The following is a 26740-nucleotide window of genomic DNA, read 5'->3' on the forward strand; positions in this document are numbered from 1 at the left end:
ATGAACGTGGGTGACGAAGTCTTGCTCGGGCGGTGGAGGAGAAGTTTGGGACCTGGGGGATGCGCAAGTAAATAAGATGGCTGTATCCTAGTCCACGTAGCCCAGGCCCACTTGGAAGCCCGTCCGCCATGGAACTAGTGGTCGCCACGGCATGGACTTCTTTAGGACGGGGCCAAACGTCGTCGCTAGTCCGGAGGACATGCATGGGGCAACGTGCTAGCCGCGAACAGATAGGTTTTGGACAAGCTGGGTAAGGGGCGATCCAGTCGGCCAAGCGCGGTGCCTGATCGTCAGGGCAGTTACAGCGCGAGTGGTTGTAACTTTGACCATCTCATGTCGGGTAAAGTACAAAAGCAGAGTAAATTACGGCAGGGATGTCGCCGATCGACGTTGTTGTCCTGCTGGATTGCACTGGCTGCAGAGATTTTCGGCTAATACGAGGCAGCTTCTTGGGCGCGTCGTACTCTGACTACAACATAGATGCGAAGCATTTGTTTGGCTTATTGACCAAGTTGAGCGCTCCTTTGTCAAAGTGCGCAACGTGGAAATCCTCGAGTTGGTGGTGTAAGAGCCCGAGATGAGTCCGCTTGGCGAGCCCGACTATCCTCTTAAGCGATACATCTCCCGTTCGCAAAGCTTGAATAGGGGCTGTGTCCAGGCCTTTTCAATCCCTCCAGAACTTGGCCATCTGCGACAACTTTTTGGATCGACAAATCACGTTCAAATCGTATGCAAGGACAAGTCGTAAGGCAGCTGTCATAATCGTGTTGTAATCGTTGAGTTGCGCGATTCTTGTGATGACGACTAGTCGAGGATGCGTAGCAGGAGCATGCATCGACAAGTACGAGGTCCAGGCCAGTGTGTTGTCGCAATGTCGCAGAAAGCCGGTAGTTCGAACCATTGAGGAAGGACCCAATTCCACTTTTCATTTCCCGGCCTCACCAACCGGAAGTCTCCCACGGTAGGCGGTGCAAGATGAGATCAATACAGCCACACATGACAGCTCTCTATTCTTTGTTGCCCTTTGTTGCGCTCAATCGAAGCAAACAAAGACTGACCTTGGCTGGCTTGGAGGTGGAGCGTAGTGCTGTGCAGCGTACGACGAATGTCGTCGCCCAACGACTGGACCATCTCGGCACCGCGATTCATACCTGAGTATGCAGAGTAATTTGCCAGCGAGTCGTCCACAGTTGTGCTCTGGTTGTGCACTTTGTCCAGAAGCGTTGTCGTCTGCCTGACTTCACAAGTTCACTTTAATTGGGCCTCCCATATAGAATCTTGGTGAGACCCTTTTGTTCGGCACGTGACAAAGGTCTGCTCATCAAAGATCTGCTTCTTCAGCTAGCAGCTTCTTATCCACCATCGTATTCATCCGACAAATGGACCTCGAATGCAACAAACAGTTGACAGTACAGCTGAGAGCAATGTTTCTAGAAAATAGTAAATGTTCCTCGGAACCTCCCTCCACAAGAAGACATCTCGCCTGTATGCCTCGTCGATCCGTATCGCGTCGACTCGGAAGATTCACAGTGCAAGTTCAACTACCCGACCATAACACGCCACACAATATGCGCCGCAATTCGACATATGCTCTTTCGTTGTTCTGCTCAGAGTCTTGTAAGGGGAATTTATGGCCCAATGATACCGGTCGTACGCTGAATCCATGCAGGCAAGGTCCTAGCGGTTATTATGTCAAGTACTGCATAGTTCACGACGTCAATTCAAAGAACAAACCTGTGCCATATGACTTGCGCACAAATAGCTCGGCACACGTGGAGCTCAAGGCCTTGGGTTAGTATAGAAGTGTGTCTTGCCCGAGGACGTAATGAGTAACGTCCCACGATAACCTGAGCCGTAGTACGACATGGCAACCATCGACTGCTGGACAGCAGTCCAGAACGCGATAGGCTAGAGTCAAACGCGACCAGCTCCCGGGTGGGCCACCATGCACATCACCAAGCTATGAGCATACGCCCTTTTTGACATCGAGTTTCCTCATGTCTGGATAAGATCCGGTTGCGGAGACGGAAATACTCGTTAAAGACGTCTAGATTTCGTTCTCGTTGGTTCGCTGAAAGTCGACCAATACACGTAGTATCTTGGCTCTTGGGAAGACATTCACGAGCTGTATAAATCGCAGGAGATACTGACAAGATTCAGAGAGCAATATCTGTCTTAGGCTCTGAACGCTTTCGCCATGCTCCTTAGCGGCCGCTGTTCAGCGCACCATATCTTGGCCTCTCAGACTTGCGCTCAGGCTCGATTCGACATCAACGGAATGCAGTAATGACCGGCCGCTGTATCCGCTCCCGCTCAATGATCCAAGCAATGACGCTCCTCACCTGTTATGGTACCACATCAGTCGGGCAGCTGACCGGCTTTTGGATCAGCCTCGGCTACGCCAACCAAAAACTACCAACTATCAGATACTGACCACGGAAAACATGCCATCATATCCATTGCTGTATGGCGTGTTATCCTGCGTCGATAGAGGCGCTCTAAAAAGACTATCTTGAAGCAAAGCGCCCAACTCATACTCAATCGTTGCAGATAAGCGAATGCGTTTTCTTGTCACAGGTATCACGCGGCTCTGCAAGTAGCTAAAGGAAGCTGCATGCTTACTCGTCCAGACGTGGTAGGCGCCACTCTTGTCGTGTTGCGGTCATGGTTATGCCGCCTGTCGGTGGATTTCATATTGTGTTTCCAGCCGCCTCCGAAGCGACCGGATACATACGGCCCAGTTGCACCAAGGATTCATCTCTGACAGATTGTATCTCTTCGTTATGCGGGCCCTTATCAAGTCACTGTATCTCCGCGGGAGAGATCAACCGATCAGGAGTATCCAGCGCAAGCCTAGGATCACAGTATCTTGACACGTCCGTCACTGTATGATAGTCGCCTTCGATACTATGAGATCTGGGTGCGTCAGAATGTAATACTCTAGCAGGATTGAGCATCATGCCCGGATTCTCTACCGTTTAGGACAGGTTGGTCGCCTTAATAACACCCCGCAATTGCTGCGCTTATCCTACGGCATATCTCCTTAGTTCTACCCCTCACGTACTACAATTCCGTTTGCAGAACACTGCGTAACAGCCCAGCAGTGCGGTTTGAGGAACTACTTGGCGCGTCGAACGGTGAACGACACGCGAAGGACTAGATTCACAAGTACCTTAGTGGACGGAATGACTGTGAAAAAAAAGGTAAACGAACTAGCGCTGTCAAGTACAGTCTCCAGTGGAAAAGTAGATTGGGCCGCAATGATCAGCCGTTCGAGACGCGGCAGTCTGGAGGACCATACCAGCATACCACAGGTGCGCTCGAAGCGCATGGTGGAGGTAGCGATGGTGGTGAAGGAAATCTCCCGGAAGCAATGCGCGCATAGAGTTCTTGCATTTTGCAAGGCGTGTACGAAGTCGAACTTGTTTAAACCAGACATCATTCTCCACCGATGTTGGAAGTACCTAGGTAACCATGACGGTCGCGGTTTGATTCTGGTATACTCCAGTTCGCTATCATCGATATACACTAATAGTGGTGTGTTTTCTCAAGCGAAAATGAGGCAATCCGCTCCTATGATATCATGTGCACACTCGTCTATCGCGATCGTGTGTCATATTGCAGTTTCCACACGATTCACGGCAGCATTGAGTATTGCTACATGGTTTGGGTAAGTGGTGATGCACTTCTACAACGGTTTACGGTAGACAACAGCGCCTTTGCGGCGGCGGCGGCGGTAGGTTCGCGTTGACTGCCTTCGGTTGCAAAACATCTACCCCTTACGTTTGCTCACCATTGCCAATACAAAGATGTGCTTGAGGAATCTGGGGGACGAGCAAATACCTATGGCGGAATCCTTGTTCGATGAACTGGTGGTGGCTCGTTGCTTGTTAGCAATGGCGTTGTGCAATCGTCCTAGTATCTACAGAGCCTGAGGAGCTAGGCCATGGAAGCCATGACACCGATCTTCAACATCCAACATGACCGACTTGTCTACACGCCACTTCCCGAGACCATCTCGATACTCTTGGATATTGTGAAGATCAAATCAATCAAGGCAGGAGAGAGGTGTAGTACCATAAGATTTGATTGTCAAGATGGCAAGACTATGGACTAGCCTTGGTGCAACGAACAAGTCAAGGTTGCTGGCGCGACAGACACAAACAGCCATGCATATTCATACCCAATAAAGTACTGCCTCGAAGCAGCGGCTCGCGCGGGACCCAAGTAATAGCTCAAAGTGTAAACCAAATGACAGCAGGATAGCTATGCAGTCAAGTAGTATTGCATCGAACCCCATAAAAATTCGACCCGCATCATTACCGTGCCACGCACGCGCATGATCGACTCGTGCATGATGTAGCTGCATGGGCCCAACTCCACATACATCTGACATACGCCGCCTGTAGCCATCTTACATACCTAGATTTTCTTAAGCGATGATCTGGTTTACGGGCGCGCATGTAGCGCAAGAGCCATTTCCGCAATCGGTACGGCCGGGAACGTTCAAGGATGGATCAAACGGCCACAGCCACGGCCCGTGATCGGTGCCTGGGTAAGCTCAAGATATGGGAGTGCTAGGTTTTGACATGGTATACGTGGTGATGAGGCTCCTACAAAGGTACATACTCGGTTCCTGATCGGTGAATTCGTGCGCCGGTTGTATGCGATGGCAAAGTGCCAAGTGCCACATTGAGATACCATGTAGACTTTAAGATTCGGAAGTTTTAACCCGTTATGAGAGTAACAGGTCTAGAACTCGGATGTTGAGAAAGTCGCTTCTGGTAAGAGGCCACCTAACTTTTGAACGACGGATGCGCTGTCTGTCTTAGTAGGTCAGATGGTGGTACGCCCTTCGCAGGATGCGTTTCGCCTGTGGCAGCATCTCCTCACTCGTGGCAAAAAACGGCAAAGAAGGGGGGTTGTAAGGTTTTCGCGAAGGTTGAGTTTGATAACCAAGCGCGACGGTTGCGGTGAAAGCATGCCATATCTGCCAGATTAAATGTAAGCCGCCACAACCGCCAGCCAACGAAACACTTGTGATTTGAGTCATGCCGCTGGTCTTCGGCATACCGACAGCGGATTGTATCTGATTTCGGCAACGTGGTCCAGTGAGGTTGAAGAAAAGATCATCGGTGTACAGCTTTGCAATCGGCTCGTGCCGTAAAGTGTTCAGCCGAATTTTATCCCGCGTCGCGGCAAACCTCTAACCCGGGTTACTGCATACCATTGGTTAACAATATTATGGTAAATCGTTTACCATTTGAGAAGCTCATTCGTTAGCGAGAAATGAGAGATTAAAATGTTTGCGGCACGTAGCAAAGCGCTTGCTTTTGATTGACGGATATTTGGACTCGAGCATTGTGTAAGCTTCCTACGAATCATGCTCTACAGCCTGACCATTGCGAGGAGCAATGAGCGGTGTGACGCCAGACGGGAAGAGAAACAAAATCTCAGAGCTGCGGCAACACTATGTGTATAGAAGAAAATGGTTCATCGGGTACAAAAAAACATGAGCTTTTCTTAGCTCTGCCACGAACACCGTATCTATACACCCACAAGGACAGCTCGGGTTGAACTGAGTCTGCTGGTCTCTTGTACCTCTATAAAGCGCCAAACTCCGAAAGGGTAGGAGAAACCAAAAGGCTTTTGCGTCTGCAAGCATGCGAAGGATCATTAAGAATCTGGAGTGATTGGCGCAGCACATGCGCTGATCTTCGGTGCAGGTGGACGTTTCCTGTTCACACATGTGCTGACCTGAATTATGAAATACTAGCGCCGCGAAGGTCGGGTAGTAACGGGGTATATGTCGACAAACATGTTCAGCAGCTGCGCAATGGTGCATACCAGAGGCGAAGCGCTTTATGCTTTCTTTCCGTTGATGGCTTTGAGCTCGACGTCACTGTCATAGCGTCAGCATTCTTGTTGCAACCCATGCACAGATTTGGCGATAGCAAGATGAAATGAACAGCTAGTGAGCTGTGCGTCGTATAGAAGAATAACACACGCTAGTGGCCCATGGAAGAGGCGTCGCAAGCGTGCTGCAGTATCTCCAATGACAAACGAGATAAAATTGAGCACTTACAAGATCAATTTGGCATTCGCGGGGATATGTCCGGGAAATCCACTGTTGTCCGCAGTCAGCATTTGCACTACATCATCTTATCAGATCATCGAGGTTCCAGATTCAGGGGTTGTCATAGGCTGCAGACACCCACGTCGTACAGGATTCGCGGTTGCGGCGGCATCAACGTCCACGAGTGCGGGATGTTCGGAGAAGAATGGCTCAAAGGATTCTCGGAACGTCGTAAGCCGTGCTGGTCCTTGGCCCCGTATGGCTTCCGTATCCGCAGTGGCGTGTACTTCAGCAGCATCCTGTCTTGCTGGTTCCCGTCCCAGTCACGGGCTGTATGAGATGTAAATCGGACTTACCGAGGACCATATGCATAGTCACTATATCGCACGTGTCGTTAGCACAATGCATCCGCCTGAGAAGGCATGTCGATCAGACCATTACTTACGGTGTTATGATCAGAGTTGCCTTTTCTCCCAGCGTCATGGGTGACGCTTCTGCGGAGCCCAGAATGCCCTCGTCCCACCCTGTGCATGAGCGTCAGTCGACATGTAGATCTAGATTTGCAGAGTGCATATGCACCAGGTACGAAGCAGGATGGTTCGGGCAGCAAGAACATACCTTTGATAACTCGGCCTGCGCCGATGGGAGTAATCAGGTCACCCCGACCTACAGAAGTATCGAATCTGAGATTCAGTCAATGATACGTTCCATTTGGAGTCCAAAGCGTGAACTCTGCCGGGTTGCTTACTGTCCACCTTTGTGGTCCGGAGCATCGTCGTCAAATAACCAACCTGGATTATCGTTAGATATTGATATCGGGTGGTACGCTAGTCTTACCAGTGTATTCCATAGAGACTTCATCGTGTTTCTTCGGGTAGTCTATACCGTTGCCCGGCTTAATAACGAGCTTCTCTACGCCCATACTGCCGGAGTCGATCATGGATAGCGTTTAGGATAGAGGATTTCTTCCTGGCTGGGGAGGGGAGTTGTGAAGCTCAAGGCGGACAATGTACAAGATATGTAGGGCAAACACTTCGCTTGGTGGTGATCAAAGAGCTAGGACGTCTGTTAGGAGTCGAGAATATGTGAAGATGGACGTGTAGGTCGAGAAGTGGGTGGATTCCAGGTTTTAATAGTGGTGCCGATATGTGAACCCAAGAACAGGAAGCTCCGTAGAGGCTCTGACTGGAGCTTAGACTTACATGGCTTTTGCTTTGACCAAAAGCATACCAGGGTTTTCCCGCGAAGCTGTGCAACAGATTGGCCTGCTCGGATGCGTCAAGCATACTTTTTAGCCCCTTCGCATATGCGCCTGTCCCACATCTTTGGCTCGAAGGCAATTGCGGGCTACGTATGGTACGACCCACAGCCGTCAGAACATGTCCGTCTCTCGGGGAATCCTGCCCGAAGCTCAGGCCGTTTTGAATGTCAGAAGTAAGGTTGGTCTAGCCCTTCCAAACCGCTCTTCATCTGCAACATCCCAGCTGACACGCGATGGGGGCTCCACAAGTGACATGGTGGAAGGTTGTACCCGTACTAAACTTTCCCGCGACTACCGAGCGGCCTGCCAAGTTGGATACCTACCGACGTTTGTTTTGTGACAACGCGGGCTTAGTCGCATCCGAAGACGGCCTCACTCCTAGTTTGACACGGGCACAATGATGAAGAACCTTGTGCGAAATTACACCGATAGGGGTAGTAGATCGAAGTAGGGTGGTGGGGTGCAAGAGACTATGGTTAAGCTGGCGAAGTGCGGTGACTGTCACTACGATCAAATGTGCGCACAGCGTTGGCGCTAGAACCTTAATCCCTTCCAAGAAGCCGGAAGGCGCAAATAAGCCGGCCATGGTCCCTATCTCATCAGCAGTGGCATGATGGAAGCAAAAAAGAAAAAGCGCCTCTGACGCTACAAACCTCGGCCTCGTCGAATAGGACACAACCGCTGCGCTACCTAGGTACACAGTCACAGAGACTATGCGTAAACTTTGATTCGGCAGCACATCAGGATCTGCATAGTTGGCTGTTATCAAGCCTGAGTAGGGTGCAACAGAATCTGATTGCAAAACTCCCCTCAAGCTCCGAGGACAAGAGTGGCGATCATACAGATTTGCGAATGGGGTAAGGACGAGGGTGACGTACATGTGAGAGAACGCAGAACCGTTGTCAGAAAAGTAAATGTTTGTCCATCCGCGGTAAATGTACCCCCACGGTTTCAGATCTCTCATGGTCTTGTACAACTTAATCGTTCCTCTAATCCACTCTGCTGCTATAAATCACACTCTTAATGTGCGAACTCAAGACCCCTTCTTTGCTCATCAATGCCTCTAACCCATGTACAAGATGCGGACTCAAGAACCCTAGCTATATTTCTGCTTTCAAGTCTATTATGGTTTGCCAATCAGAGGCATAGCGGGATCACAGCCGATTGCCGTACGGTGCTGGACCCACCCGGAGAACAACCGTATTGCAGCGGTTCGTCAAGAGAGCCAAATGCGGGATTGCTGGTTATCGTGCTTCTCGCGGCAAATGAATAAATATTTTGGACCAGGGTAAGAGAGCGCAAGTAGTGTGGGGCTAAAGAGTGAATCCGATGGCCATTACACGTGGTCTTTTGACCGTGCTTCAACCATCCCCTTCTGAGTCCATCAGCTAACTTACGATGAAGACGATCGCGAGCCCTGTGCGTTGAGCCGGGAGCCCAACAGCGTGGTCTGGGAGCATTGCACGCTTCACATTGGCTAGTTTGAATGCGCTTGCAGCGGTAACTGAGTCGTGGAGAAGCTCCACGCATCTGGAGTGCAGCATCGTAATAGCAGAGCACGTAGCCCCCAGTTGACTAGTGATATGGACTACACCAACTGCACATTACCATATCAGCGGACAATTTCGCTTCGAAAAAAATATCCGAAAGGCAATGCGCGCTGCATGTTCACTCGAACCAACCGTTGACAAAAGTTCCCTGATAGCGCGGCGCCGGCTTGGTGGCCCGAAACTTTCAACAAGGAGGGTTTCAGTGGCGCCTCCAACTACCGAAGGGCTACCCATGGCGAAGATGATATCACCCTAGGTTCGCCCAGAATGGCGATTGCGCCAGGTCGGTTACAGCAATACTAGAGAAGCCCGCGTTGGGGAAGCGGCTGTCTTTGCGCACACCGGACCGGTCAGCATAATGTATCTGGTCTATCCCTGCCTGGCGTATGAAAGCCAATAGCCGCGCATAGTTTGTACCTATCTGGTCGATTCCATGACTGTCGTCAGACATGACGAAACCACCTCCCATGCGTAAGAACATCTATGACATACGTTAGTAAACTCGACGCCGAGCTCGGGCATATGGCGGTGTGACTGACTTGACATATGGGCAAGCACGGATATGGCTCGGCCAAACCTTTTCGCAACCCAGCCGAGTTCAATTCGAGAAGAGCGCCATAAGAGGCTACGTATTCCAAGTTGCGCTTTATTCTGTCCCAAACGCCAGGCATGCCCTGGAAATCGGCGTCGCGATGGTCGCTAAGTAGGCGAATGAGATCAAAATGCCCGACCACTGGTGGCTGTAACTCCTGAAGCATTTCGTACTGGGAGTCGAAGTAGTCCTCAAAGAGGCGCTCATCGGTCCCACCTGCCTTGTCTCTAGCCTGTTCGTACATGGCGCGGTCGAAGTCGATTGGTATCGTGTGCGTGTGGTGGACAGAGCCCATGAAGAAATCGAAGGTGTACTTGTCGAGGATGCCGCGAATGATGTGCAGCGTAGATGGGCGGATGTACTCGGTTTCGAAGCCGATGAGTATCTGGATTTGGTCCGAGTACGCGTCTCGTAGTCGGTGAGCTTCGACAATAAAGTCATCAAATAGCTTCGCGAGACTCTGCTCCGTGTGAGATTCGGCTTCTTCAGGATAGAAGTCTTCCTGCGGCCTGGGTATATGCTCCGTCAAGGAGAAAGTATGGAAGCGTTTGGCTATTGCTGCCTGGACGACTTCCTCAAGCGTGTTCTGCGCATGTCCACAGAATTGGCCAGAATGGCTGTGGTGGGAGTAAGGCATCTTTCGACAGTCACTACTTGTTCAATTCCTCGCAGCGTGTAGCTGTCTGGTGTCAAAGCTAGCTAAAATGTGTAGCGGGGTACCTTCAAAGGACGACTCCTACTTCACTAGTGAAGCTGCTAGACCGTGAGCTGCACGAGGACGAAAGATTGCTCTGTATGCGTCCAAGTACAATGGATGGACGTACTTGGAAAGATATCCGCAGAACTGTCAAGCGTGTCCCGCGTTCCTTCCAAAAGTTCTGGCTGGGATCGTGAGACGAGACGAATGACGTAATCCGTCAGCCTCGGAACGCCCAAAAAGGCATAGTCTACGACTTTCACTCTGCACCAGCCCTAAAGTACGCAACAGAGTCGCGTCGTCAACTTCAATACTCAAAGCCATCTACGCCAATCTCAACATGGCAAGTCCTCAACTACCCATGGCGCCCTCTGCATCTCCCACGATATACTTTGGTTACGGGTCAAATCTCTGGCTTCACCAAATGACGACACGCTGCCCAACATCGACCTACCTTGGAGTCGCCCGCCTACCAAACTACCAGTGGATAATAAACGACCGCGGTTACGCGAACGTTGTCGAGGTGACCGATAGTAACAGCACATCCATGTCTCCTTACGACGATGTAGTCTTTGGTCTCGTCTATTCACTTGAAGCAGAAGATGAAAAGAGACTAGACAAGAACGAAGGCGTGCCCGTGGCTTACACAAAAGAGATGCTACAATGCGAGTTCTGGCCTTCTGATACAGAGCACAAAGTGGATACTAGCAAAGATCCGGAAAAGAGGGAGGGCATGCTAGTTTACATTGATAGAAACCGTGTCCAGCCGGATAAGCCGCGAGAAGAGTACATCTACAGGATGAACCAAGGGATCACAGATGCTGTGAAGCTAGGTGTGCCAGAAGACTATGTGAGGGATGTCATGAGGGAGTATATTCCGGCTCAAGAAGATGACGATGGAAAAGAAGGTGAAAGGGAGAGGATGGCGGAGTTTGCTAGAGGGCAAGCGGCAGAATTCAGGGATGAGAGTGGAGTATTTCAATGAGATATCAGTATGGCAGTCACGGGTGTGTGTTGGCATGTAGCGTCACAGAAGTGGAATGGCGGAAGAAAGAAGGAATTGACTGAGCTAATAAACTAGATGCCGTGCGAATGTGAAGCAAACCACCAACGTCCGTAGACGACATTGTGACGTGACCAAAATTGAGCTAGTGTTTGTCTCCAATCTTTCCTTTTGCTTGGCCGCGTGCGTCAGAGGCGTTCTACAACTCCTCGCGAGCCCTGCGGTAGCTGGCCTATCAGTGCAATGCATTAGTCGGGTCCGGTGAAGACATGCTAGTAATCCGAAGACTGGTGTCTACGCACCTCCTGTTCGACCTGCAGCTGCTCGACGACGGGTGCCAGCTCGGACAGAATCTCGTATGCCTTCTTGTGGTACTCGAGCTGGGCGGCGATGAGTTCAGCGAGGTTGCGGAGAGGCTCGGGGGTGTCGAGGACCTATTGTTTGGTTAGCATCTAGGTGTCAGTACATGGGGGGGTTGCGGGCTGGAGGCTATAGTCGTACGTTCTTCATGACACCGACGGCCTCCTCTGTCTGGCCAACAAATTCGTCTTCGGCCTGCTCAATCTTGGCTCTCGCCTCTTCACTGATGTCGTCGTCCATGGCTGTCTTTGGAGCCTGACCTGGCAGAGTGAAAGCAGGGCCCTTTGCGTTGGCCTTGGTCGCATCCAGGCTCAACCGCGAGTTCTCGACTGCCTTGCGAGCACGTGTAGCGAACTGGATGTTGGTGTTGAGCGTGGTGCTCCAGCCGGCCAAGAAGCGGCTCTGGATCTGGGCGTCCTGGGCCAGTCGGGCCTCGCCGACCTTCTCGCTGGCAATAGCATACTTCTCGAGGGCGGTAGCAAGGGGGTCTTCACTGGAGCTGGTCTGCTCCGAGGTGAGCATGTGCGACGAGTTGAGGGCGGCGCGGGCGATGGCATGGTTGAACGTCTTGGGCTGGGGCTTTGCTGAGGGCGGAGCAGTCAGGGCAGCCTGGGCTTCGGCGGGCGATGTGGCGCTGGAGAGCAGATTGACCTTCTCGGAGACGGTGCGGCCGAGGTCGTTGAAGGATTCGCGGATGTTGGCTGGGTAGTCGTAGGCTTCGTTTGCGTATTGTGAGCTAGGCAGTCAGACCAAGTACCAGCACGTCGAGGGAGGTGTCGTACGTGACCTGCAGCATCGTCGTGTGCACCTTCTTCAGCGCATCGACCCGTTTCTCGAGCTCGATGTAGTCCGGGGGGAGTTGAGTCTGCAGAGCCCGTATCAGTCCTGCCCAAGTGTGCTGCCAGGGTAGCCATACCTTGTCCTCGACATTGCCCACCTGCTCCTTGACATATTGCTGCGTCCGGGCAGCCCAAGGTGTAAAGGAAGCGCTGCAGAAGCCATGTTAGCACATGTCCACCTCGTGCCCAGCCATCGCGCAGCTCGCGGGTCGACATTGCGGGAAAAAGCATACGAGATGTTCTTTCCGAACGCTGAGATCTTTCCAAGGTTGTCCATGGCGAATAATAATGCGTGTTATGTCTCTCAGAGCCCTGTTCGCGTCTTCTAGCTGGGCGGCGTCGTCGTATATGTTGCTGTTGCTGTTGTTGTCAACGTCGTCGTCGTGGTCGGGTGCTCTTGCGACTTTCATGTGTCTCCGCTGCCCGCTCCTGTCAGGGCCGCCCACCATCCCTGCATACTAGCCTGCTTCGGGCGCCATCTCCAACGCTCCACTTGCGCCGCAACGGAACCACCCACGCCTCAACTTCACCCAAACACTCTGTGACGGTACGCACAGCTTCAACGGCTATCATATGCACAGGTATTCTATTTCATCTTGTTGAATCTGTCTTTTGCATGTCGCTTGTGAGCCACAATGCGTTACGCTGACGGTGTGCTTATCTAGCAGTCCACATGATAACTTGGTCCCCTCCTCCATCACGACCAAACTTTCCCTCCGTGTGCATAAGATCCGCCTTTGCTACTCCGTGCTTCTATCGATAGGACAGCGAACACCCAATATCCATGGGACGTTGAAACTAACATGCGCCAGCAAACGTTACACCACATAGCTTTCCCTGTCCATCGCTCCATTCTTCCTCTTTGGTCTTGACCTGCCTCGGCATCTAGACACAAACCTTCATGCTGTGCATTGCGGCAGTGGTACCAGTAGGCAATCCAGGCCATATCTGTCGAACAACGTTGCACAGAACGCCTCTCGGAAGGCCACCTCGGCCCTGGGCCGCAGCAAGACAGGGCTGATAGAGCGTTCTAGACGAGAAACACTCTCTACTGTCATGCGCGCAACTGTCGTCTGAGGAACGTGGGCGTATGCGCTGCCGACGTGGCATTGCGCATCATGGACACCAGTCCTGATGTCTTATGCAACCGTCTTAAATAACTTCAGTATTTCTTGCGCGCCACACATCTTACTGCACAACGTATTGTTGCTGTGACCCCGGTGGATAAGCCTCTGCGCTTGACGACTTTCGGTCGCTTCCGTACCCTGATGACTGCCAGTCCGGAGATCCGTATGTTGAACCCAAGCCGTCGGCACTCGTTACCGTCATATTATCAGATGGCGGTGAGTCCGAAATAGTCAGGGAGCTGAATATTCCTCGCATCTCTCGTAGATCGTCCGAGACTTGGTCTTTAGGCGCTTGTGTGCGATCCTTGATGAAGTCTTTGATGGATCGGATTATCGGTGGACAGCTTTCGTCGTTAGGGAGCCACCAGTCCGATGGACCGAGACCCATGGATTCGAGCATGCGGTTTCGAAGAACATCAGAATAAATATACCTGATGCTCCTGTTAGTAGAGGTTCGGTAAGACTCTCTTGTTACTAGCCTGCGCCTAGAACAAAACACCCTAATCTCCTGTCGTTGCACAAACAAAAGATTTCACTTACCCTGCTGCTTCGATTTTCGCAAACGTCCGTCGAAGCCATTGCACAGTCTTCTGATCTTTCGGCAGAAACAGGGTCGCAATCGCGAAACTGACCTGTGCCTCTAGCAGTGCGCCTGGGGGAGCTTCCGGATACGCGCATATAGCCTCGAAGACCTGCACCGCCTTGAATGCTTCTTTTGTAACTTCCGGATCAAGAGGCACTTTCAGCGCCATGGAAGACGAAATGGCAAACATGAACTGGATGCCCCACAAATCCAGCTGCAGGTAGTTCGACGTCCACAGCGGACCACCCCATATGACATCCGGCTCGTAGGGATTAACAAAGTCTTCTGGGTCGGGTTCTCCTGGAATCTGATGGACCTTGTAATCAGGATCCGTCAACTTGTCGCCTAGGTTTCTTCGGAGCGCCTCCACCCTCTCCTTTAGTTTTGGTAGCTGTGTCATGAAATCCTGAGGATTGACGAGACCTTTGGCAGTCCTTGCAAACAGGTCATTCGAATCTTTCGCTACCAGTCGTGAGTGCGCAAAGCGCTCTTCGTACAGCATCTCAATGTCATCTGGCCTGTCGCGTACTTTCTCAACGTAGCATTCGTGTACCGCTTCGTACCACTCGCGACCAAGCACCGCTTCACCGCCGGACTGAAAGCCAACAAACAGGTCGAATCGGATGTACCAAAGAAGTACCTTGCAAAGAAAATCGGATTTGACGATAGTCTCCGGCGTGTATAGGCGGGTGAGCATCTCGAAAGCTGCTTTTTGATGGCCCATAAGGTTGACCCAGTCGCCGAGCATCTCCTGAAACCGGTGTCAGCATAGAGATATTGGTTTTCTGCAAGGGTCTATACCTCAATACTCGCAAGTTGCAGTATGGTCAAAAACGTTGCGAGCCCCTGCTTCTTGTTCTTCGTGATGGCTATCCTCAGTCGCGAAACAGATTCGTTGTAGAACTGGAGGAAGGTGGACATGCGACCATCAGGCTGCGCAAGCGTATGGAAATACGCTGCGTAACCAGCTACAGCGTACTTCAAGGGCTCAAACTTGGTCGTCCAACTCAGAAAATCGCCTTTGAGGAAGCCATGCGTGTCGCGTTTGAGAGAGTAATGATGGACGCTCATGTGGTTCCGGAAGTAGTTCAAGTAAAATTGGAGGTCTCGCGCCATAGCCGAAGCGCCCTTGGTGGTTTGCGCACTGCCTTTCCGAGACATGGATGGGCGTACCGTAGGCGGTATCGAGGATGCTTCAGTGGATGGAGACGTACTTTGATCGAGGAAAGAGCCTGGTGTGTGTGAAGAATCGCGAGCGTCTTGACTCTTCGACATGTCATCGTCGTCATCGTCATACTCAACGTAATCGTCCTCTTCATCTTCATCCATGATCGCAGGAAGGCGCTCCTTGTCCTCTCCTTCATGGGCTTCGGGTGAGGATTGATCCCCCGCTGATGCAGACTTGCCTGACTTTGATCCACTGCGTGTCGATTTCTGACTGGACTGTGAATCTGGATAGATACACTCGCGACTCCCCTTGCGACATCCTAGCAAAAAACGTCAGACTAAGCAGTTCTTGAGTGTGTGAGAGCAAGCGCGGGTACTCACGTTCGCACACGGGATGGTTTTCGTCGCACTGTTACCTATCAGTCAAGCCTCTATCCCACAAGGTAGAGCGCATACCTTGACTCTTCTTTGCCTGCATGTGAAACAGCCACTCCGTGTTCTGCGATGCTTCACCTGTTCGCCAGGCGCTGGCCTTCTTCGTGCGCGGCCATTAGCACCATGCGCTGAGCCCATTGGCCCAGATATGTCCTCATACTGATCAACGTAGTTTGGTTGACCAATGTTCTCGTATTGTACAAAGGGTCCAGGAACACCCGGTTGAAACGGGTTGTCTGGCAAGGTGGGTGCATACGAGCCATGTGAGATTATAGTTGGTGGGGCATGCTGAATGTTGGAATTGGGGATCGCATTCGGATCAAGGTTGTAGTACTGAGGCGGAATGTTATGCCCAGGAGGAGGATAGTATCCAGACATGCCTAGGAGGATTGGAGAGGATAGAAAACTGATGGAGTGTAGGTTGTTTGTATTGGTAGATGTTGGTGAGCCGTGGACGGTAAAGCTTGCCGTAAAAGGATCAACGTCATCCAGTTGCAAGGGTCCGAGGTCGATCGCCGTGTCCACGGGTGTGACAATGGCTCGGGCGCCAGGTACGGGATTTTGGAGGGATATACTTGTAGAAGCACGCTTGCAGGATCGAAGCCGTGATTTAGTTCAATGCACGCTGGTTTGGGCGCGCGGGTGTTGGCCCCAGCTAGCACCAAGACCAAGCGGCCTGGAATAAATATGCGATAGACCTGCGTCTCGTCCACAAAGGAGCAAGTCCGTCTTCTGCACCACAATTGCTGATGACGGAAGCATGTGCAGTACCAGTCTGAGACTGAAACTGGGCAACGTTGAGGAAGAGAGCGTACAGCAGCCGCAGGCAGAGGTCGTGTGAGAGAGTCAGCCCGTGACAGGAGGCTTGTGTCTAGTTCGGACAAAGAAGCAATGTCCAATGCCAGGAATGGATAGTCTCAATTTTTATCAAACGTCTGCATCTAAGGCCGGGGTGCAGTGAAGGGGAAAAAGCAAGCCGCACGCCGCTGAGTTGTCTCCCAGGCCGCTGTGCTATGGCCGTGCACCTAAACGCTTCCGCCTTCCGCGCAGCCATGGATTAGCTCCGTGCAAGACGCCCTCTGCGATCCCAGGTTTGATCGCTCCTGATCACCGTGCGAACTGGTCCACTCGCCAGCATCCACATGGAATGAATTCTGGGGAGAATAGAAGGGTCTGTCCGGAACAGTCGCTCCAAAATGCCGTATAGGTCCATATTTTGACACATCCCCGCCGTTGATCCCGCCTGTCAACTACTCTTAGGCGTGCTGCCACGGCGACTATAAACTTCAGTCAGCTACGGCTTGAGGCAAGTCGTGGATCGCCTTTGCAGCAGACGGACCCAGCCTAATAGGAGGCAAGCACAAAATTGGGACATGATGTGCATCGGCCCCGATTTCACCAAGGTGGTGAGGCATGTGGGGCGTTTAGAGAAGCCATGGGGCTAGGTCAATCGTCAGCGAATGGGGCGTGATGTGAAGCTGCTCTGGAAGCGGCTGTCGGAGTTAGTGCACACACTCGTACGCGCTACACACGAATGCCCTTACTCGAGACTACCTGAGGGTGTCGTTGAGTATAGGGCAGGGCCGGTATATCCATGGACTCTTCCGCGAACTCCACTCTCCTGAAGTGGGGAGTGCCCCGATGCAATGCAGTGCAATTGCCCGGTGGCAGCCTTTAGACTTTCAAGCCTCATCAAAGTGCCTGTTAGGAAGAATATCAAATTGATATTTCATCTCACAAACGCGGCTAGTGAGGACGGTCACAAATTAGCCAGCCATGCAACGCCACCGGCTCCTTCGTACTGAGTCAACGAAGGCCGTTGACGGGAGAATAAAGCCTGCTTCGAGAAGATGGCGACCTTGCCTGCTAACCATTATCAGCAGCATCGAGCTCAGCCCCGGGTCCCTGTCCCGTGACAATGGTAGCTCTTGGATGCCTGCGTCTCCCAGGGCACGGAGGCGCCACGGCTGTCTGCACGTTGAACGATGCTGCTGGCATGCCGCGGGAAGATTGGCGCGCAAATGCAGAGCTAGGTGGCCTGATGAGGATCGCCTCATCTGCCTTTTATCGCCCAGCACCACTAGGCGGCAACGGCACTTGGGAGAAGTGGCATGGAGACCCGTATCCTCTACTGCCAGACTGGTTCCCTTTGGAGGCACTATGAGGTAACTGTCTCTGTTTCGTGCCATGCAGGAGTGGCCAACAGGAACCTTCTGTTTGGCCTGTGCGCAGCGACTGCAGACTCGACCAGGCGGGGCAGGACTTGATATCGTCATGGGCCCTGACCGTCAGTGAGACCTTACAGAGGTTGATGTCGTGTTCTGCCCTATACCAGCATGGTAGATGGCGGCTGCTGTAATGGCGAATCCGGCTGCAGCTGACTGGTGGACCTTGAGCGAGCGAAAGAGCGGGACGCGACCGTGCAGTTGCTGTGCGTCATGCGAGCGGCGGGCCTTTTGGGTGGATCTCTCGATGACTAATACCACATCTCATTTGCCTCGCAGCTGGAGAGGCCCATATGCTGACGGGCCTAGATACGCTGTGCGACGTCTGGCGGAACCTTGGAAAGTCCATTGTCGCAAACATTGCCGCAGCTCCAAAGCCACCCCAGGCATGCCAATCAAAGACTGCGTGTGCCGGTGGCTTGCGTCTTGCATGCCGCGAATGACGGGCTGGATGTAACGGCAGAAGGTGAGGTAGTGTGTGGGGTGGCCGTCGAGCTTTTTTGCCGTCGTTGAAGGAAGAGCAGGCTTAGATTGGACGACTCGTCACATGAGGGCGCAAGTTGAAGATGCACTATTCCGCGGCAGAGGACCCACGTGTAGCTGACAGGGTTATGCCCACTTCCAAAAAGACGACCCAGAGAATCGGCATGGAACAAGAAGAGCAGGAGGCCGGCTTCTAAACGCTCCGTGACCTCTCTCCACCAGAGTCTCTCGTGAATCTTACGCTTCCTGGCACGTCGCCGACAACATCTCCAATGGGTCTCCTCTGTCTGTCTGGGAAGGAACGACTACCGCTGCTGACATGGAGTAAGCATAGAATAAAACTGGAGTCTACTGCCAGATGCATCATGTGCGGCTGCAGTCTATCCCTGCGAGATCCTTCAGTGTCATGTTCCTCGCATCAACGTCATTTCTGCCTGCCTCCTATAAACACTACCGATCGTCTCCGCCTGTATCTATCATGCGGATCAGCTGTCGAGTCGTCGCAGGTGAAACGTCAATACTCAGGCTACTTGGACTAGGCACAAACCTGTACGGTACGTAGTCATGGAGTTTACAAGGCAAGGCTGTGAGACATTTTGAGCTTCCATAGTTCCTCCCGTATTGACCGAGAAACGTTGTTCCTGCCTGAAACGGCAACCTCATCTCCGAGCTGTTCGGTGGACCATTGATCCTGAGCACGCAGCTGCTCGGGGTTTGGCCATCGGTGCCTGCTTTCTAGGTCACCAACCTGTAGCCATTTGCAGATGGCGACCAGATAACCTGCTTGTAGCCACTTGGAAAACAATCTAGACACGACATCACGCAACGGTCCGCCCTTGGTGTTGACCGCTAGACCGCTGCCGGGATGACCTAGAGGTGTACCCCGACACAATGCGACTGCACATCCCGGGTCCGATAGTCGATAGTGGTCTTGAATCATCAAACACCATCTTGGATGATCCTTACGTCTGCACAACAATCCTTTATGACCAATGTTTTTTTCTGTTTACCTATGGGTCCGTATGCATTTATTTACTATATACGAGCTGCAGCAACTGGGCGACTTGTTCAGATATCCTGACATGAGGAACATGAATTCCAAATGTCGTAACAGATAGCACCCGTTGTCAGATGGAGGTCCGCCGGATGTGTATCCATCCATAGTCCACGATATGCAGGGTCTCCAACTCTGCCGCAGCCACGCATGCCGCGCAATAACGAAACCAGGCACACGTCCGTCTGGATATTCAGTGCGATCAGCAACGACTCTCCCCGTCCCGAAAGCAGGCGCACGCCATTTCGGTTTCTGTATCCTCCCTTCTTCAACTCAGTCTCCACGCAGCCTATATCAAGCTATATCAAGCTAAGCTGTTCACTCATCACAACTCCTTCGACGCTCCGCGGAAGCAGCGGCAAGGAGATCATCACCCGTCTACGCCCTATCCAGACATAGCTGGACGCTATTTATCGTGGGTTTGGCGGCTGCCTGTGAAAAGGCGTACGCCATCATCAAAAGGTGTGTGCACTGATATACGTCTGCGTTGACCTCCTTCTGGCCAGTTCGCCCATATCGTATGATTACTACGGTTGTGGCGGCCGCCCGCCCCGGCTATCATTACTCCTGCTACACGGTTCGGGTCAGCACCACACGTTCCAGAACGAAACACTCGTCCTGTGCTTCTTCGCCGTTTACCGTAAACGTTCCGCCGTATACACCCATCCGTACGGCCGCGAGGCCAGACGGTTCGTACATTTCGGACTACTAGGACCGAATATTGGCCGGCACGACGCGTTCCGTAACGTTTGGGCGACTCTTCGTACCCAGTGCGGTTGGTTGGTATCTATATCACCTCAACTAATCCATCAAGGTACGTGTGCATGACACGAGGCAGGCTTATGTGAATGATTATGCATCCATATATGCATTCGTTGTGAACGCAAGTCGGAGAAGTGATGTGCCGAAACAAGATCCTTTGTCATTATTGCTGCCTGCCCGGCTGTCTTGAGCACAAGCGTAGCAGTTCGTCATGTCTGCCTGGTGTAGCTTCGAAGACTAGATCACTTTCCCCCCATCTCATTCTACCGCATATACAGTGAGAGATTCGTAGCAAGTCATTGAGATGCTGCCCGCCAGAAAAACAGTCGAAATTCCATCTCTTTTTCCCTGAGATGCCGTGATGCCAAATATGCCAAGATCCAAGTAATACATTGCGGACGCCATGAACGCTCCAGTTTGCAGGAAATAGAGAAAACAGCCTGACCCGATGGTCCTTCGTATCCAATAGTTCGGGTAAAGTAGCCAATCGTGTAAGAAAGGGGTATATGTGAAGAAATGAGCGAAGCCCTCATGGTGAAGAGCCGAACGTCACCTGCTGCAAGTGAGAATTGATCAAGCGGCTGCTTGCGGCACCGAAGGCGTAGCAGCATCTGAGGTTACATCGGTTTCCTTGACCGTTTCATGCACGCCCTCTCCTCTACAGAGTGGACAAGAGTTGCGTCCAGTTGTCAGCCACTGAAGTAAGTTAGCATGCGCAATGCCACGAATCAAGCTGGCAACTCACCTGATCAATACAGATTTTGTGGAACATGTGTTCGCACTTGACTAGCTTCCGCGCCTCCTCGTCCACTTCGAAATCACACAGGCAGACGAGACAGCGCGCACCGGCAACAAGGTTGATTGTCTCTTGACCCTCAACAGCTTCAGCTACAAGAGCACCGGCGTCACCACGTATCCTGAAAAGGCCTGGAGCCGAGGCTACATCCTCCTCACTCGCGACGGGTGGTTTGGCGGGTCCGAGTATGGATGAGAGTAACATCATATCTTCGTAAGTGGGCGAGTCGGTGAACAGGCTGGGAGTGGTAAGAATTGGGTGGTTCTCAGGATAGCTCCCACCTAGCACATAGATGATCCAGCTCCGTGAACCCTCCCCAGGATTGTTGTCTGGCTCCACGACGCCTCTTCTGCGAGGTGCGCCTGAGCCGTATCTTGTGAAATCCGACTCGCTCAAGCGCCGTGGCCGAGCGTTACGGGTATGTGTTTGTGGTTCTTCCGCGGTGGGCTCGAGAGTGGAACCAGCAGCTCTACGGACAAAGCTGTTCCGCCGCGAGGGTGCTGAAGATTGTGTGGTCGGTGAAGAAGGCGAGGTAGAAGTTGCAGGGGTCGTTGCGCCTGACGGACCGGCTGAGAAGTTCAGCGTCGTAGCTGGCGTGGAGGGTGGGGGGAGGGGCCCTGGAGGCGAGTCGGTGACGGATGACCATGGACGAGAGCGCTCTTGTGTCGTCCCACGGTGGTGTCTTTGGCTGTCGTAATTCGAAGGAAAGTTGAAGCCGCCCATCGAGGCTCGTCTTCTGTGGCTGAAGCGGGTCCCGTTCTGCGGTGGCTGTAGGATGTTCGCATTGGCATCGCCTGGTGACGTGGGAGGTGTGGGGAAGCTTGAGAGGGCGTCGAGGAAGGGCGGTATGCTGGCATCCTCTTGTCCCGTACCGCTTCCGGGCTGTATAGATCTGATGCCCACAATGATTATCGGCACCATCCTGCCTTCGCCATCTTCCTCTGCTTCTGTTCCACCATTCCCTGATGAACTGCCGCCGCCCCCAGTAGTGTCGTTCCTTGCGTTGTCGGTACTGGTGCCAAACCTGAACATTCTGAAGAAATTGAGGGGCGCCTGTGCGGCTCCGGGATTGTCGCCACCTTGGCCATCCTCGTTGCCTCTTAGCGCCGATGCTATGCTGCCGTTCTGCAGTGACTGTAGGAACGTGTCGAATGTACCGTCTCGGGTTGCTGCTTGGTTGTCGTCGCCAACCAACGAGGCTGCTGTGGCAGCTGCAGCCAGCGATAACAGCCTTGACAGTACGTCGGCCTGGTCCTCGCCTTGCCTCAGCTGCTGCACATTGTCCATGTTCTCTCCATCCTGCCAAAGCGATCGTCTCCTCCGCGGGTGTCCTATCATATTGCGTAGTCGGCGCTGCGAGGGAAGGATGCTGAGGGCGCGTCCATCCCGTCTCAATGGGCTCAAGGGAACCAGCGGTCGCTGTCTATGTCCGTCTGACCGCTCGGCTTGTGAGTTGGTCCGCAGCAGCTGGTCAAAGTCTAGTCCTAGTTCTGGGACCTGCACGCGTGGAAGGAAGGGCCCTCGGTCGCTCGCCGTATGCCTCAGAGCAGAGCGGCTTGGCACGGTGTTGTTGGGCGTACTCGGTGCCGCGAAGCCGCTCGTGGGCTCGGTGTTGCGGGTAGGCAGCGGCGGTCGTCTCGACAGCAGGCCCGTCATGGAACTGAGCGACGAGCGCGCCCGGTGCAGCCGCGACCGCGAGCGACTGGGGACCGGGGCATCTTCGGGCGCTGACGAGCCAGCATCGTGGCGCCCAAAGTGAGAGGAGAGGCGGTTGGAGATTCTAGTGGTACTGGGGCGGGATCGCGAGGGCGTGTCCGGGGCTCTATGCAGCAACTCTGGCACCGTGTCGTCGTTAGGCTGGGACGAGGCCAGTAACCCAGGCGCCCATGACAGCGGCCGCGATCGCCGCCGTGTTTGCGCATCCGCAGCGCCCGTCGAGTTTGCCTGGCCCATGTTGTGAGGCCGTCCGGCGAGGAAGGCGCGCCTCAAGAATAGAAACGGTCGGAGAGGGTGTCGTCGGGTCGATGTGTCTTCGGTCAGAGCAACGAGGTCCAGCGGCGGCAGAGCGGTGATGTATGGCGCAGCCGAGCCTTCCCAATCAGTCACGGCGCTAACGGCATGGGGCTACCGTTGTCGATTGCTCTTGCCTCAAGTCTATTACTGAAACTGCTCGCCGCACCTTTATTCTACAGACTCCAATTTCCCATTCCCTTCGCGCAGTGTGTGCGTGGCGGCTACCGCTGCATAGCCTCACCGCTGCATCCCGGGCCTACTAAGCAGGGGCGGTTGCAGCTCAGACAGCCGCATGAGCGTGCAGTCCTGCGTCATCACCAGCCATGCAGCACTTCACCACGCAGTTGCGTGAGGAGCAGAACAGGACACGCTCGCTGCGCGCGAGTCATTATCGCAAGTCGAGAAGAAATAAAGAGAAAAGGAAACAAGACGAATCGCTTTTCGACCTACAAGGAGAGGACGAAACGCAGCCAGACGCCACAGTCCAATCGTACACCTCGTCTACCGCGCCTGGCATAGCTCAGCTGCGTGTCGCAGGCCTATTGCCCAGCCAAGAGAACGAGGTCCCTCCAGCACCCTTCCCCCATGCGCCTGCGAGCGTGTCCAAACCACATCATGTCCCTGCTAAAGTCCACGAGGAAATGGCCAGGCCACCTTCACGCCTCTACGCCGTCAACGCCACCTCTAAAAGCGGTGTCGTTCAAGGCCAACCAGAGGCGCAGAAGAGGGCGCACCTTGACTCTTTGTCCACGCTGATGCATTGCTGTCTGCTCAAGGGAGATTACGAGCGTGCGGGGAGAGCGTGGGGCATGATCTTGCGGACGCAGGTTGCTGGTGGGCGCCCGGTAGATCCGCGTAACCACGGACGTTGGGGCATTGGTGCTGAAATAGCCCTGCGTCGTGGACCACAAACGCTGAATGAGCACAGATTCTCTGAACAGGGCTTTGAGCTTGCTCGTGAATATTACAATCGTCTGATCATACAACACCCAAACCGGAAACTGCAGCCTCATGCTGTCGATGAGAGAACCTTCTACCCGCCCATGTTCTCACTGTGGATCTACGAGGTTTGCGAAAAGAGCAAGCGCGCAAGAACGGAGTTGCGTGAGGACATCGCGAATCAAACACGCTCTTCTAGGAGTGTGTCAGTCGACAGTAACCACAGTAAGAGGTCAGACGGTCTCTCTGCGAAGGAAGAGGCGATCCAAATGGAAGAACTTACCCAAGCCCTGGAGATTGCAGAACGCCTCGATCAGGTCATCATGTCACCACCCTTTGACAGACAGCCAAGTCTTCTAGAACTCCGCGGCAATGTCGCCTTGTGGATAAGTGATCTCACCATGGGAAAGATGGGCTCAGATGAGGACTGGGATACGGATCTACCTAGATACTCAAGTTCAGTCTCAGACCAGCTGAAGCGACTTGGAAGGGCTCATCAGGAGCTACTAGCAGCACAAGCGTTCTTTGAGCGAGCTGCAACCAATGGTGGTGAAGCTGTGACCCTGTCCAGTATCAACGCAAAACGCAGAAACCTAGTGAAGATCATGGAGCAGTTGCGCGCTGCTGGGTAAGGCCGGTAATCAGCTTCACCGACTACGCTGTTTGAAGACTTTCGCCAACAGGATACTACACCAAGCCTTTGGTGGCTGAACAAATTTTGCTTTTTTGCCATATACCCATTCACGACTTAGAAGCCTCTACAATACATGAAAAGATACCAAATGATATCATGCGGTAGGTGATGACTTTTCCTGCCTATTTTATTGGTCTACACTGGCTTTTTTGTAGAAACTGTTACACATGCGTCAAGGACTCGACAAATGAGAGAATTTAGTCAACTCCTCTGGGCGCCAAACCCTTCTGGAATCCTACGTGTGCAGGCACAAGTTGTGGCGTAAGAGGCGGCAGGGAAAAAGAGCGATAAGCAATATTTGCTATGTACCAATTACACTGTTTTCGTCTGGCAAGCTCCGGATGTAGAAAAACAAACACGGCAGATCTCTTGTACCAGAACGATCAATTGTCACGCAGTAGGTAATTAAGCATGATGTGTCATACTGAAGTGTACAAGGAAGTTTATCTATTTTGAGTAGGTGCGACGGAGATGAAGAAGTCGAATATGTGTTATATTCCATTTTCTACATTTGACGCCATGCACATTGATTGAGAAGAGACAAGAAGTTCAAAAAATAACCAGAGTCACAATAACACCAAGTGATGCCCATGAAGATCCAAAGTCGATTTACACCCTTCACACCGCCGATACACCGCCTATCCAGGAGATGGACCTACGGTTCAACTTTGGGACAATAAGGAGCTGGCCGAAGTCATCAGCACTGAGGCAAGTTACAGACCTTGCGCACGTTCTGAGGCGCGAAGGTCTGGGGTTCACCAGTGCAGACGCGCTTGTCGCCCTCGTTATGACACTCAAGCGAGTCGACTTTGATCGCATTGCCGGACAGCCACTGGTTGCTGTTGTACTGTTAGTCATTGCTTGTGAGGTGACGATATTAGTAGACTTACCCTGAGCAGGTCCAGGAATGGGTGATCTGGTAGTAGGCTTCATCTTGAGGTCCACGAAGGTCGAATAGAAGACGACGGTTGGCGACCTGACACTCGTTGCTGTTGGGCACAGAGGTTCCAGAGCCGCTGCAATGAGCGCCGACCTGGACTGGGTCGTCGATGGTGCTGCCGGTGGGGAAGACAGACTTGAACGTAAAATCAACGCTTCCAGAGGTGGGAGAAGTGACTAGCTTGTAGTCTGAGATGGTGTAGGAGGTGGGAACGCAGCCTTCCTCGCCACGGCCGTTCATAGTAGTGGGAGCGGCTATGGCAGCAGCGGTGAACGCTACCGGGAGTATATTTGAGAAGTACATCTTGGTTTTGTGATGTTGTTTGTAGACAAAAGTGGAACTTGGTGTTGATGAGGCTAGGAAGTGTGGTGGTTGTTAGTCGCACCGAAATGGTAATATCAGGTTGACTTGGGAAGTTGGAAATTACTTGATTGAGACAAGGAGAAAGTAGAATCAGGAAGAGCGTCTGGAAATATATGCTCGAAACAAGCGCGTAAGCACACAGTCAACCGTCACTGTCCGCGTACTGTTGGAAGGTCAGCGGAGGCAAACGGGTAAGTGGGCAATAGAAACCTGCTCAATCAGACGCACGAGGAGCAGGTGGAGGGTAGTGAGCGAAATGTGGCTGTACAAAGCCAACATGACCAGTCCATGAGGCTAATCTGTTGGTTTGGTTGAGCTCTATCATAATCGAGGTAGCCTTGCGGCTGATGGCGCGATTGGACAGGCCTTGGTATAAGCTGAGCCCAGATGTTGGGTTGTACAACCAATACGTGAGCGATATATCAAGGGACTGGTATTGAAGACAAAGCGGCTATTACATGGCTTGTATCAAATGTCTCTGTTGGGAATACACAACCCCCCGTCATATAACGAATCTTTTGTGTAGTAAAGTCGGACTCGAGTTAGCCTTGACACCCTGGGTCCCGAGTACCCCTTGAGCTCTTAGCTTCTCTGAACGTTCTCGTGGTTAGAAGTATAGTTATGTTTGAACGTCCAATCGGGCGCGTGAGCGTCGTGACCATGCAGACAAAGACGACGGCGGCAGATAGATGGTGAGAGCTAATAAGGTACGCCCAAGACATCTGCGAACGTGACATTATCATCGGACATATTACGGTACGATGAAGCTTTCTTTGGCAGA

General features: G+C 52.6%; 8 protein-coding genes across 8 annotated transcripts; 2 read left to right on the plus strand and 6 right to left on the minus strand.

Annotated features, from left to right (window-relative positions):
* Positions 1-6428: 6428 nt before the first annotated feature.
* Positions 6429-6998, minus strand: GT037_001093 (fkbp-type peptidyl-prolyl isomerase; the record flags this gene model as incomplete). Its single annotated transcript, XM_038926140.1, has 5 exons — positions 6429-6453; positions 6522-6600; positions 6695-6759; positions 6825-6867; positions 6914-6998. The coding sequence occupies 5 exons, from the start codon at positions 6996-6998 to the stop codon at positions 6429-6431; spliced, it is 297 nt and encodes a 98-aa protein (XP_038791996.1).
* A 2136-nt stretch (positions 6999-9134) lies between these two features.
* Positions 9135-10128, minus strand: GT037_001094 (histidinol phosphate phosphatase; the record flags this gene model as incomplete). The annotated part of the gene is made up of 2 exons (XM_038926141.1): positions 9135-9368; positions 9427-10128. Coding segments are annotated over 2 exons (936 nt in total), but the record flags the coding sequence as incomplete, so codon positions are not given.
* Positions 10129-10516: 388 nt separating this feature from the next.
* Positions 10517-11161, plus strand: GT037_001095 (uncharacterized protein; the record flags this gene model as incomplete). Its single annotated transcript, XM_038926142.1, has 1 exon — positions 10517-11161. One exon carries the CDS (start codon positions 10517-10519, stop codon positions 11159-11161), a length of 645 nt encoding a protein of 214 aa, XP_038791998.1.
* A 217-nt stretch (positions 11162-11378) lies between these two features.
* GT037_001096 (bar domain-containing protein) lies at positions 11379-12655 on the minus strand (the record flags this gene model as incomplete). Its single annotated transcript, XM_038926143.1, has 6 exons — positions 11379-11411; positions 11482-11613; positions 11681-12275; positions 12322-12404; positions 12456-12528; positions 12612-12655. 6 exons carry the CDS (start codon positions 12653-12655, stop codon positions 11379-11381), a joined length of 960 nt encoding a protein of 319 aa, XP_038791999.1.
* Positions 12656-13566: 911 nt separating this feature from the next.
* GT037_001097 (zn 2cys6 transcription factor) lies at positions 13567-16068 on the minus strand (the record flags this gene model as incomplete). Its single annotated transcript, XM_038926144.1, has 5 exons — positions 13567-13936; positions 14046-14839; positions 14890-15575; positions 15637-15664; positions 15712-16068. The coding sequence occupies 5 exons, from the start codon at positions 16066-16068 to the stop codon at positions 13567-13569; spliced, it is 2235 nt and encodes a 744-aa protein (XP_038792000.1).
* Positions 16069-20787: 4719 nt separating this feature from the next.
* Positions 20788-23134, minus strand: GT037_001098 (ring finger domain-containing protein; the record flags this gene model as incomplete). Its single annotated transcript, XM_038926145.1, has 2 exons — positions 20788-20910; positions 20960-23134. Coding segments are annotated over 2 exons (2298 nt in total), but the record flags the coding sequence as incomplete, so codon positions are not given.
* A 212-nt stretch (positions 23135-23346) lies between these two features.
* On the plus strand, positions 23347-24594 carry GT037_001099 (uncharacterized protein; the record flags this gene model as incomplete). Its single annotated transcript, XM_038926146.1, has 1 exon — positions 23347-24594. One exon carries the CDS (start codon positions 23347-23349, stop codon positions 24592-24594), a length of 1248 nt encoding a protein of 415 aa, XP_038792002.1.
* Positions 24595-25353: 759 nt separating this feature from the next.
* GT037_001100 (uncharacterized protein) lies at positions 25354-25899 on the minus strand (the record flags this gene model as incomplete). The annotated part of the gene is made up of 2 exons (XM_038926147.1): positions 25354-25495; positions 25547-25899. The coding sequence occupies 2 exons, from the start codon at positions 25897-25899 to the stop codon at positions 25354-25356; spliced, it is 495 nt and encodes a 164-aa protein (XP_038792003.1).
* Positions 25900-26740: the final 841 nt, after the last annotated feature.

The sequence above is a fragment of the Alternaria burnsii genome, assembly GCF_013036055.1.
Source record: "Alternaria burnsii strain CBS107.38 chromosome Unknown 705, whole genome shotgun sequence".
NCBI classification, from domain to species: domain Eukaryota; kingdom Fungi; phylum Ascomycota; class Dothideomycetes; order Pleosporales; family Pleosporaceae; genus Alternaria; species Alternaria burnsii.